A 13,511-nucleotide genomic window follows, 5' to 3' on the forward strand; every position below is an offset into this window, starting at 1 on the left:
AGAAAGGGCCAATACAAGTGCTAAATGTTCAGAGAAATGTATCCATGCAACAAGCAATGTCTTATTTGCTGAAAACTGAGCATGTATTAGTTTCCAAGTACCCTGGCATAAATGCACACATAATAGATTAAAACTTGTCTATCTGTCAAATATTTTCTCAGGAAATTGTCTTTGATTTTGCTTAGTAATGAACCTTCCCATTTAAAACAGTTGATTTTTCTGCAAAGATTCCTGAAATATGTTTAATATCTTATATGGAATAACTGCATAAGAAATCACTGGGTAGTCAGCTAGCCTTCCTTCTCACTTGAAAAATTCAAACATTCTCTGGGCCATGTAAGACACAAACATAAAAAATCAACAAACACATTGAAAAAGCTTAGGGTTTACCTTATATGAAGGGCCTGCATGAATTTCAGCTATACATTTAAATACTATAATCTACATGTAGTATACTACTTAGCAAAGTAGGTGTAAAAATAAAACAACAGTTTAAGTTCTTTAACAATTGACTATAACTAAACAACAACAACAAAAACTGACTATAACTTTCAGATCATGTTAGCACTCTAGTATTCCCTCCTAAAATTATATATACATATTTTCTTTTGAAGATTTTATTTATTTGTGAGAGAGTGAATGAGCGTGCATGAGATGGGAGGGAGGGGCAAAGGGAGAGGAAGAGAGAATCTCAAGCAGATTCCATACTAAGCATGGAGCCCAGGTGGGGCTCAATCCCAACACCAATCCCAAATCATGACCTTAAATGAAACCAAGTCGGTACTTAACCACTGTGCCACCCAGGTGCCCCTAAAATTATATATATATATTTTTAAATTTATATTTTATTTATTTACTTGACAGACATAGATCAAAAGTGGCAGAAAGGCAGGTGGTGGGGGGCGGAGCAGGCTCCCTGCTGAGCAGAGAGCCTGATGCGGGGCTCAATCTCAGGACCCTGAGATCATGACCTGAGCCAAAGTCAGATACCTAACCAACTGAGCCACCCAGGTGCCCCCAAATTATATATATATATTTTTACACTAAATATTTTATTGTATGCTGTTGCTACTGTACATAAAATAATTACCCTTGTGAAATAGAAATTTGTGAAAATTCAGAGAGGCAGATGTTGAGGACTGACAAAAGTAGAAGTTTACATAGTTTGGCACATGTCACAGGGATATGCTTTTGTACAGGTTTCAAATTTAGTTCTCCTTTGAATATTCACTGGTTCATGAACAGTGGTTTAGAAAACCATCCAGAGATTCATTTTACTACAAAAAGGAACAGACTTTCTGGGGTCTGAAGGGATTCATACTTAAAGATACACCAGTTAGCAGGGGGTCGGCTGGGCATTCTGCAGACAGAACTGTTTCAAATCTGCATCTGCCTGGGAAACCTTCACCAGGTTGAGCCCAGCTTCCAGCCAGAGCTATTGAACCACTTTCTTCAAAGTGGTGATGCTGGAGGAACCAGACATGGCACTTGTAAGAGCCGGGCAGATTTGTCTGTGTGGATCTGTCAGTTCATGGGTGGCGGGGCCAGACCTTTTTTTCTTTTTTTTTTTTTTTAAAGATTTTATTTATTTACTTGACAGAGATAGACACAGCAAGAGAGGGAACATAAGCAGGGGGCAGTGGAAGAGGGAGAAGAAGGCTTCCTGCCGCTGAGCAGGGAGCCCGATGCTGGGCTCCACCCCAGGACCTGGGATCATGACCCGAGCGGAAGGCAGACACTTAATGACTGAATCACCAACGCACCCCTAAAATTATATTCTTTATTAAAACAGTATGAATAGCAGCTTTATTAAATATCTACAAAAATGTTTTATAGAGGAGGAACTAGAACTTTATATTCAATGAGACTGACTTTATGGTTTGTTTTTAAAATTACAGATAAAGAATAAATCCTGGTTGAGCAGAGATGACAGATGCCAATTTTTTTTTAACCCTAGTTCTCCTTGGGGAACAGAAATAAACATGTGCATGGTACCAGGGACATGAATAAACATATCCATGGGGAGGATTTGTTAAAAAAAGCTTCATGACATGTAATTCGCAAATTCCTATGTCAACATGCCTGTGTACTTTGAATTTCATTTTAATGAAAAAAGTGGAAAGATTCCAGCCCATAACATAGTGTGCAGTCTAGGTACTTGTCAAAGGGAAATGAAGAAAGAACCATTAACGTTCTTTAGACATTAATTAGACATTCGGTCACAGACTGTCAGTGCTGGCCAAGGGCTATTTAAGGCTACTTAACAGATATATATATATATATATATATATATATTTTATCATAATTTCATGATCATGCACTCTATGCTTCTTATCTCCGTTTATTTGTTGAAACAACTAGCAACAGGATTATCAGGCTCTGCTTATTTAATTCAAGTGTGGGGAGATTATGAAAGAGTGACCCAGTGAATCAGAAGTACATTTTTATTGGTAATTCTCTATCAACTACTAACTCTGAGCAATTCCATTATTTTGACTCTTTCCACTCCCATGGGAGTCGTTTCGCAGTCAGGTGTCAATCAACAAGCTGGTCATGCACATCTTAGTCTACTCATTGCAGAGCAAATCAATCTTAGGGCATGGCAATGCACCATTCCCTTTCCTATGGAGCCACATGGTCCTTTAAGCTCGTCAGACTTTGTAGAATGGCTGCTGGTAACAGTAAGAGTGAACATGGTAACTTCATTTCTTTGCATGGCTATTACAGCTCTGTGCAAAAGGGGAAAAAATTCAGTACAGCTGATTTTCTGACTGCCTGGTACTATCAAGTCTCGTATTTCCATTTCTTGTCAAATTCTAGTACACTCATTTTCTCTTTGGGACCTTGCTGTCCCTGACACTTCCCCGCCTAAATCTGTTACAGCCCTTGCAGGTGACGGTTCTGCTCTAGAATAGCTTGTCTTTCAGAAACAAAAGCTATCCTTCTCCAGTGATACCACCGCAGAGAAAAGACAAGACAATACCTGGGAATCACAAAGATAATCAATCCTTTGGTTAACTTTGTTACCGAAAATTTAGAGGTTGCCTGTGGGTAAGGATATCTGCCCTTTGTACGCAATGCTTTTCTTTCCAGCAAAACCAGGTGAACAGGTTAACATGTTATGGAAAACACAGAGCCCTCAGCGAAGCTTCTCTTTTGTAGTCAAGATGGCAGGGGGGAGGCTGATGTTTGGGAAGAGAGATGGTTGGGCTTTGTCTTAGCTTTCCCAGCCACTAGGGAAAGCAAGGAGAGAGTGAAGTCATCAGTGAGAAAGGAAGAAATCATACAGAGAAACAAAGAAACTCAAGACAAAAGATGATGGCATGGTGGCATGCCATGCTCTGGATGGTGGCAGAGGTAGGGCCCAGAGACTTTCAAAAGCAACATCATGGGGGCGCCTGGGTGGCTCAGTGGGTTAAAGCCGCTGCCTTCGGCTCGGGTCATGATCCCAGGATCCTGGGATCGAGCCCCACATCGGGCTCTCTGCTCAGCAGGGAGCCTGCTTCCCTTCCTCTCTCTCTCTGCCTGCCTCTCTGCCTACTTGGGATCTCTGTCTGTCAAATAAATAAATAAAATTAAAAAAAAAAAAAAAAGCAACATCATGGAAGTACAAGCTTTCATTGTAAAGAATTTCTTCTAAATGAACTTCTGAAAATGTCAATTCATATTACTTTTCAAAACATAAAAATTTTTTTTGGCTCAGATGTAACTTTTTAATATACAAACAAACAAGGAATCTAAAATGCAACGCATGTTGAAGTGAAACATTTAAAACTTTTTTTTTAAGGCAGAGGGTGGACATCAGACATCCTGACTACTGTTACCTTCTTGCTGAAATCAATGAAAAAGCCTGTTGGTTTTTTTTTTTTTAAAGATTTTATTTATTTATTTGTCAGTGAGAGAAAGAGCACAAGCACAAGCAATGGGAGAAGCAGGCAGAGGGAGAAGCAGGCTCTCTAGCAGGGAGCCTGTTGCACTTGATCCCAGGACCCTGGGATCATGACCCGAGTCGAAGGCAGACGCTTAACCAACTGAGCCACTCAGGTGTCCCTCCTGGATTTTTTTTAAAGAAAGATTTTATTTATCCATTTATTTGACAGAGGAAGAGAGTATAAGCAGGGGGAGCAGCAGAGAGAGAGGGAGAAGCAGGCTCCCCACTGAGCAGGAAGCCTGATGTGGGGCTCCATCCCAGAATCCTGGGATCATAACCTGAGCCAAAGGCAGACGCCTGAGCCACCCAGGTGCCCTGAAAAACCCTGGATTTAAAAAAATCTTTGTAATTTCATTAATAATTTGCCATGACAGTATGGAATATTAAAGACAAAAAACAACAAAGGTAGGAACCCGGTGAGGTAAATAGAACATGAGAAAATGTGAGTCAGAGTTTGCCTTGAGGATATTTTCCCTGCCTGGTTAACTTAAGGTTTCATTTTGGACAAAAAACCAAGTCCAGGGTCTGCTCAGTGTGGAGAAGGTAAACCCCCATAGAGCATCACACTCTCAGTGTCACAGTGAGCTTCTAGTTCTAGAAATCTTCCTCCCTCCTAGCCCTCCATACTTCTCCAGAGATGGTATACATCACTCCCGCCCCCTCCTGGACTTAAAAACAGAATCTATCTCAATTCTTGGAACAAATCATCTCCAAGAATCCTGACCACATTCCAGTCCTCAGGTAGGTTTGCAGTTTAAAATCACACTACCTGGGTGGCCTGGAAAACCTCAAGCTAAAAATTCAGTATGGTCCCAAGGTGGTTGTGCCCCAGGCAGAAGTAAATTAGAAGCCTTTCTGGAGGAACTTACCTATAACTGAGCCTAAAGGAACTCCACATAGTTCCAAGGAATACATAAAAAATTTACAAAACACTCTGGAAAATAAGACTCAATGAACAAGAACCAACAAAAACAAATCCAGGAAGACTGCAGATGTTAGAATGATCACAATCACAATTTAAAACAATGGAAAGGATTAATATGAGTAAAGAGCCAAAGACTGTAAAAAATGATTAAGCAGCCAATGCGGAAGTGAACCAAACAAATTGTAGAAAAAAAATTACAAATATAAACTTAGCGGTTGGGTTTAAAGCAGATTAGTCATAACTAAAGAGAGAATAAAAGGATCATGTATACAGCTAAAGAGATACTAAGAGAAATCTGATAGCTTTATATATTCATATGTAAAAAGTGTTGGGGTGCCTGGGTGGCACAGTTGGTTGGGTATCTCACTCTTGGTTTCGTCTTAGGTTGTAATCTCAAGGTTGTGTGATCGAGCCCCCACATGGGGCTCTGTGCTCAGTGCAGAGTCTGCTTAAGACTCCCTCCGCCCCTCCCCTAGCTCTCTATTTCTCTGAAATAAATAAATAAATCTTAAAAAAAGGTGTCGAGCAGCCATCCCTGAAGCACCAGTGACCAAAATGAGGTTTAATCCCTTCATGACTTCTGACCAGAGCAAGTACCAGGAAAGGCATTTGACTGCACCTTCCCATATTCCCAGGAAGATTATGTCGTTCCCTCTTTCCAAAGAGCTGAGACAGAAGTACAATGTTTGATCCACACACATACACAAGGATGATGAAGTACAAGTTGTGTGAGGATACCGCAAAGGTCAGCAAATGGGCAAAGTGGTCCTGTTTACAAGAAGAAATGGGGTGCCTGGGTGGCTCAGTGGGTTAAAGCCTCTGCCTTCAGCTCGGGTCATGATCCCAGGGTCCTAGGATAGAGCCCCGCATTGGGTGCTCCACTCAGCGGGGAGCCTGCTTCTCTCTCTCTCTGCCTGCCTCTCTGCTTACTTGTGATCTCTGCCTGTCAAAATAAATAAATAAAATTAAAAAAAGAAGAAGAAATATGTCATCTTCATTGAACGAGTACAGGAAGAGCAGGCCAATGGCATAACTTTCCACCTGGGCATTTAGTAGATTCAAACTGGACAAAGACTACAAAAAGATCCTTGAACATAAAGTCAAATCTTGCCAGATAGGAAAGGAAAAGAGCAAATATAAGGAAGCAACAACTGAGAAGATGAAGATGTGGGAATAAAGTAATCTGATATATGACTTCTTCCTTTTTAAAGATTTTATTTATTTTTTTGAAAGAGAGAGACACAGTGAGAGAGGGAACACAAGCAGGGGGAGTGGGAGAGGGAGAAGCAGGCTTCCCGTGGAGCAGGGAGCCCAATGCAGGGCTTGATACGGGGCTCGATCCCAGGACCCTGGGATCATGACCTGAGATGAAGGCAGATGCTTAATGACTGAGCTACTCAGGTGCCCCTGATGTACGATTTTAAATAAAAATGTGTTGAAAAGTAATGTTAAAGATAAAACTTATTAGAAAGAGAAAAAAATGGTCTCTAAAGAGAAAAGTATAAAAGTTTGTTGAGAGACATTAAATAACTAGAAATATGTTTCTGGACTGGAGGAGTGAATATTATAAAATGTCACTTCTCTCCATGTTAATATATGTAGAATAGTGCAGCCGCAATCAAAACCCCAACAGGTTTTTAGTTTTTGTTTAAGAACTTGAAAAACTGAGTCTAAAATTTAACTGAAGTTGCAAAAAATCAAGAATTGTTAAGGAGAGCAAAGTCAGAGATCTTGGTTTGCCAAATATGAAGATTTTTTAAAAAGGTACCAAAATTAAGATAGGAGGGATAGAGAAGTAGATCGGTGGAAAGGCAGAGAGCCCAGAAACAGACTTGTGCAAAGAGGACACGTGATTTATGCAGAGCTGTGAAAAAAGGATGATTAGTGCTGGGCCAACTGTGCATCCATATGGAGAAAAAGGAATGGATCCCAACCTCATGCCATACCTCCAAAGAAATTCCTGGTAGAATAAAGACCTATGTGTGAAAACTAAAACCTGAAAACATTTATTTATTTATTTATTTATTTTTTATTATTTAAAGATTTTATTTATTGAGGGACAGAGAGAGCACAAGCATGGGGAGAGGGAGAGGGAGAGGTTTAGAAGCAGACTCCCCTCTGAGCTGGGAGCTCAACATGGGGCTCAATCCCAGGACCCTGAGATCATGACCTGAGCCAAAGGCAGAGGCTTAACCATCTGAGCCCCTCAGGTGCCCCCTGAAAGCATTTAAAAGAGAATATGGTGGGGGGGGGTACACCATGGGTGGCTCAGTTCATGAGCCCTGTTCATCAAGAAGTCTACTTCTCTCTCTCCCTCTACCCTTGCCCCTAACTCATGCTCACATGCTCTCTTTCTCTCTCCAAAATAAATAAATAAATCTTTTAAAAAAAGTAAAAGAGAATATGGGGGAATTATCTTCACTACCTGCACTCAGCACAGAAAGATTTCTTAAAGGAGATATAAAGTGAAACAACCATGAAGGAAAAGATTGGGTAACTTCAACTCCTTTAAAATTTCCTTGTTTAACAAAAGACATAATAAGCACATGAAAGACAAATTACAGAGCACAAGATATTTGCAAAACATAACACAATAAGACCTGATCCAGACCCACAAAGAACTCTTATAAATAAGAAAAAAAACAAAGCCAAATCAAATTAAACCAAGCAAAAAAAGCCCAGAGAAATGAAGAGTGGGCAAGTGAACCTTAAATGGGTAAAACACTTGATAGAAATTTCACACAAAAAAAGAAACTGAAGCACACAGGGTCAGTATATCTATATGAATCATATTTTTTATTTTCTGTATTCTGACATATTTTTTATTTTCTGTATTCTGACCTTGCTGCTACCAGAGGGACTGGCCCTCCCAAGGATCACCAATTCCTGGATAGTGTAAACAACTCTCCTGTTGTGCCTTTCAAAGACAAACCAGCCAAGCCAGAGCCCATCCCAACCACTATGCACCTGCCCTAACCATCTGCGCCAGGTATCAGACAACCAGAGACCACACCTATTCCCCAGAGCTCGCTGGAATTATTCTCACTAGCCCATCTGAAACCTGTTTACCCTGCCCCGCCTGTTCCTTCCTGCGGAAATCCCTGCAAAGACTCTTTCCCAGTTGCTCCTTTCTCTTCTGCCTCCTGACCAACCTTGGTGCTTTTCTGTGTGGCCACCTGTGGCAATGATGTACCCTTTCCACTTGCGTACTGTGAGTAACAAAGTATCTTTTCAATGGCAATCACCTCCTGATCTGATGTTCTTACTATATGCCAAGTTTTCTGTTAATATTCTATATTGTAAAATAACATCTTTATCAGTGATCAGAGAAATGCAAACTAAAATCACGACAATATTGGCAAAGATAATAATATTTGGTAAAATTCATCACGTGGTGATGAATATGTCCGATTGGAAGGCTGATACACTACTGGTGGGGTGTGTGTATCATTACAGCTATTTTCAAAAACAGTTTGGCTCTATATCTAGTAAAGTTGGAAACATGCTTACTCCTAGAAGCATATATCCTGGAGACAGTCCTGTACATTTGTGGTACTGTAGTAGCATACCTGTTCAAAATATTCCTTTTTCATGGCAAAAAATGGAAAATACCCCCCATATTCATCAATAAAAAAATAAATACAATGGAATATCATACAGTGGTCAAATAAATGATTATAATTGCATTAACAATGTGGGTGCATCTCAGGAACATAATATAATACTGAGTAAAAAAAAATCATGAGAAGAATATACAGTATGATTCCATTTATAGGAAGTTCAAGAAAACAGAAAATGAAACAACAAACCATTGAAAAACAAACATATAGCGGTTACCCCCGATGGAGTAAGGAAGGCAGTCATAACAGGGGAGGCAAAGGTAATGATGTCTTTTTTCTTCAACTTGGTGGTGGTCTGTGGTGTTCACTGTAATATTATTCTTCATACTTTACACATATTTTATAAATTTTCTTTTGTATCCTACTGAATTCTTAATATAAGCAATTCTAAAAAAATGGATATTAAGGTTAGTTTTATAATAGTATGGGCACAAGGGCATACCGTCTTCACTGGTGTGGGGCTCTGTACCAGCGTCCTGATCCACTTCCTCCAATGTACCGTGCTCACTGTATGGGCTGTCACTGCAAAGTGGAAATGGATATTCTTATAAAGTCAAAGAAAGAATTTAACAAATGAACAACTGCTTACTACATAAAACTTGAATGGCTAAAGAGTGGCTGGATAGTCTTTCAGCGAAATTCTGGAGGCTCCAAGAATCATCTGGTCCTAGGGGAGCCCAGGTCCCTTCATCTTTGACACAGATAATTCGTATCCACAGAAATTAAAATTGGTTGAATTCTAGTAGAATATGATTATTGCCCTATGGATACACCACTTTTTGCAAATTCATTCCAATACACCTTACTGCAATACATCAACTGATGGCTCTTTGAGTTCAGCTCTGAATTGGCTGTAGTATTTTCCCCATCTTTTCTTGACATACGTTCATTGCAGATTTGAGCCATTCATGATTTTTATTCTTTTTAAAAAAAAAATATTTTATTTATTTATTTGACATATAGAGACCACAAGTAGGCAGAGAGACAGGCAGAGAGAGAGAGAGAGAGAGAGAGACGAGGAAGCAGGCTCCCTGCTGAGCAGAGAGCCCAATATGGGGCTCGATCCCAGAATGCTGGGATCACGACCTGAGCCAAAGGCAGAGGCTGAACCCACTGAGCCACCCAGGTGCCCCTTGATTTTTATTCTTTTAAAAAACTTACCCTTTAGCACAACCACACTCCTCAAATGTATGTTCGTAAATGGAATGCATCTGTCACACATACAAACCTGACATTCTGTAAAAGTCCATTTATATTGCTGGTTGGGGAGAAGGATAACTACTTTATCACTGACTTCCTGTTTAAATGAGTGATGCCCATAGAGAACACTATGCATGGATGAAGGACACAGTCAAGCACACGTTACTGACTCTAGGATCCTTTATTATGGGGCCTGCTTGTAAAGAAGTAGTGACCACAAAAACCCTAGGATCCAATGTATCAGATAATAGGGACCAGACCGCTACGTATCACTCTTTGATAAAAGGAACGAGACAGCACAACTTACTGATGTTTCAAGTACTGTGACACTGGCCTCTCAATAAATACGACTACGAAGATAAAGTTATGCATCTCACCAGGGTTGAGTTTTATTCATTTAATCTTCCCAGAGCCAAGCTCAGCAGTCAGTATCTTGCACACTGTACATGCTCAAGTAAATATTTTTGAATTCAATTTCATGTGCGAAATTGCCAGATACACCACAGAACTGGAATCTATCATGCTTTGTTGTTTAAATTTAGAAAGGAATGCTTCTGGAAATAGTCAACCTTCAGCCTCCTTAAGGCATACATATGATCATACGGTGGTATAAGACCCGTGGTATAGTTCAAGTGTACTTTCAGGTGCTTATGGTCCTTCAGTTACTCACTCTACTTCTGCCTAGTCCTTGGTGAGGCAATGGGAAACAAACTGTCCTCAGGGGGCTGCAGAATGGGTTTAGATAGGTCTGTTCCAGCTGCTCCTGAATCCCAGCTGCCCAGAACAGTTTCCGAGGTGGGCTGGGAGGCAGCTGTTGAGTGCGAAGAGTCACGTGGGCTTTGGAATCTGACAGACCTGGGCTGCCTCCAGTTACGAGCAGTCCTTAGAGAGGCTCCTTGGCCTCTCTTCACTTGGTGGAGTGGTCAGTACATAAACCGATCACATGTAGCCGGCACACAGCAGGGGCTCAAGGAACCAAAGCCACTTTTATTGTATATGACTTCTTAGAAGCAGGAATTCACAGATCACACAGTGATCACAGACATTTGGGATTATTCCACTGACCACACCTCCCCCATCTTCATACTTCACTAGTGACTATGCTGCCATATTGATAATATATAATATTGATGGTATAATAATAGTAATAGTAGTATTAGTAGAACTTCTAAATAGTACTACTAAATACTAAATAGTAATACTAAATAATAGTAATAGTGACTATTACTGCCATTTTTTATCCTAGTGATATGTTAATAATAAATTAGATAAATTAAAATAAATTTGCTTAAAATGGCCATTACTACTGTAATTGGATAGGATGCTATTTATTAGTAAGAAGAGAAATAATTAAGAATGAAAACATATTTGGTTGACAGGGCTCCTTTAAAATGATACCTTTAAAGTACTTTATATAGAGCCCAAACTATTTCACAATGAAACTAAAATCTGTCAGTTCCATCAGTTATCTTTGCCTGATATAATAATAAAATGAATTCAGTTCTATGTAATATGTTTCAAAACCGTGACTCTCTATCCAAGTTGCAGTAGGGTGGATATATCTAAAAAGATGCCATCTTTGGGGAAAAGGGAGAAATGAATGGGAGTTTTCATAGTAAGAGGCCAGTGCTGTCATGGGTCTTAGTCTAACTTATCTCAAATGTTCCTGCTTCTTTTTCTAGAAATTGGAGACTTTGGCAACCTATGGTCACTTCTTATTCTTATTAAACTGATATGTATACTTCCATAATTTTTCCAGGGGGAGAAAGATTAAAATTCCTGGACTTACCAGTAGTCGTCTCCAGCCATACACTTCTCATAAACAGGGCCATCCAGCTCTTTAGCATCTGGGAAAATAGTTTCATGGTGGATGATGATGGTTTTGACAATTTCATTCACATGAGCCTGACAAGACACTTGATCCTGTATTTCGGGGACAGGCATTAATGTGGGGCCAAAACAAATGGCCAGGTTATATGGGTCCATCATGTTCTCATCGCTGTACTGTGAAAGGCTATGAGAGAAAGACAAGAGTTATAAAAGCACCAGAGAGAAAAAAGAAAATTGGTGTTTAATAAGATACTTTATATTCTCAATATAGGTATCCAAAGCATTTTATTTGGTTTTTATTATTAGAATAAGATAATGTTCCATCTACTTTAAGTTGCCTTGGCAAATTCCAAAGAAAGTAAAACAACTTACAACCTTTCAACTAGGAAGAAACTGAAAGGGGAATATAAATCCTCCTTAACTAAGTGGCATTTTTCAGAGCCATAAGAGCATTTAAGATAATTTCTTTTTCAATGGAGACCATGATCAAGTGAGTGAGTTTCACATGTAAACACACGGTGTAAATGTTGTAAATGTTACTCAAGTAAATCCAGGAAGGGCAGTAGTGAGCTCCATAAAGCTTTATGGATATCTTTAAAATGCCCTCCCACTCATCAAACATATCTCAGATTTCAGTTTTTTCCTGTAAATCTTGAGGAAAGCCTGGAGGAAAACAAAGCACCTTTTCTTTGTAGCCACTAAAAGAAAGCAAACAACTGGGTAAGACGACCAAAACTATCTACCAGTCAATGTCACAAAAGACGTTATAAGTGCAAGAGAAGGGGAAAAGAATCCCCAGTTCTCTCATTCCTTTTAAAGTTGGCTAACTACAAACTTGGGGGCAATTTCTGGTTGTCTAGTACTAATTTCTAAATTCAATCCAATGGATATTTGTGAGATATTGTCCAGAGGCAACTCAAAATAAGCCAGCAGTTGATTGTTCTGCCTCTAACACATGCAGAGGGTACTGTTCTAGGGAGAAGCTAGAGACATTATCTTTCCGTGAGTAAAATGTCAATCTTGAAAGGAAATGTAAAATCCAGGTGAACAGATGACAAATGGAAGAAGAAAAAAAGAGACTTGGCCGCATTTGTGAGATGGTGACAGACACAAAGAAACGGAAATGCCACATGACCTGATACTTTACCCTTTTTCGGAAATAAGATAGCCTAGAAAGCAGAAAATACAAAAGCATAATTTCCTCAGCTAACATATGTCTCTCCTGCCTGCCATTTTTCAAGCATACAGTCTTTTATAAAAAGTTCACAATAAAGGCAATGATCATGTTACAGATTGTCTGGAAAATGGATGCACGGAGAAGTGAGATGCAGAGTAAGAATGGTCTAATTCTCTCAAGACACACGTAAGCTCGGTGGGGAGAGTCGCAGCGAATCTTTCTGGGTCTTTAACTTAGTGCTGACTTGAAGAGCAAAATCTTGTTATGAAAGTGTTATACCCATGTTTCGATTTTACAATTAAGGGAGAATAATTTCCTTTTCTTTTCATAATTCCTGTCCCAAGCAACCCGCCCTACAGGCTGGGGCTTGTTTCTGTATGAAGGCAGGTGCAGTGAGCCAGGGGGCATCTTTGGGCAGAAATGCTGGAAGCAGGGCCAGCTGGATGACTCACATACATTGGCTATTCTGCTGAGTTAGATTCAGGTTTTACGAACTTTCTTGATTCACTGCTTTGCCTGTCTCTTGTGGTTTACTGGTTCACAGTGGGTTTTGCTCAGGTGTGCCAGGAAAATTCACCTAGAGGGCTGGCAGGAAGGAAGGCCCTCCAGACTGGAAGGGGAGGCACTTGAAATTAAAGGTGAAGATGGCAAGCCTCTGGATTGTTTTTTTTTTTAATTTTTTTTTTTTTTTTTAAATTTGAGGCTTTAATATTGATGGGGAAATAAGATTAAAAGAAAAAAAAAAAAAAAAAAGAACCGGGGCACCTGGGTGGCTCAGTGGGTTAAAGCCTCTGCCTTCGGCTCAGGTCATGATCTCAGGATCCTGGG

At 39.8% G+C, this 13,511-nt stretch overlaps 1 protein-coding gene and 2 pseudogenes across 2 annotated transcripts in view; 1 reads left to right on the top strand and 2 right to left on the bottom strand.

Moving 5' to 3' along the window:
* Positions 1-13,511, bottom strand: part of LOC111159733 (SLIT-ROBO Rho GTPase activating protein 1) — a 274,927-nt gene that overhangs the window by 11,655 nt on the left and 249,761 nt on the right. For both annotated transcript variants that reach the window (XM_022522308.1, XM_022522307.1), the window contains exons 17-18: positions 11,466-11,690; positions 8,919-8,998 (exon numbers count right to left, since the gene is read on the bottom strand). In XM_022522308.1, coding sequence (XP_022378016.1) covers positions 8,919-8,998; positions 11,466-11,690 — 305 coding nt within the window. The remainder of the gene's footprint in view (positions 1-8,918; positions 8,999-11,465; positions 11,691-13,511) is intronic.
* Positions 1,278-1,483, bottom strand: LOC111159734 (annotated as a pseudogene).
* LOC111159691 lies at positions 5,412-6,033 on the top strand (annotated as a pseudogene).

Source organism: Enhydra lutris, unplaced genomic scaffold, assembly GCF_002288905.1.
Source record: "Enhydra lutris kenyoni isolate GAN:26980312 unplaced genomic scaffold, ASM228890v2 scaffoldscaffold69, whole genome shotgun sequence".
Classification (NCBI taxonomy): Eukaryota; Metazoa; Chordata; class Mammalia; order Carnivora; family Mustelidae; genus Enhydra; species Enhydra lutris.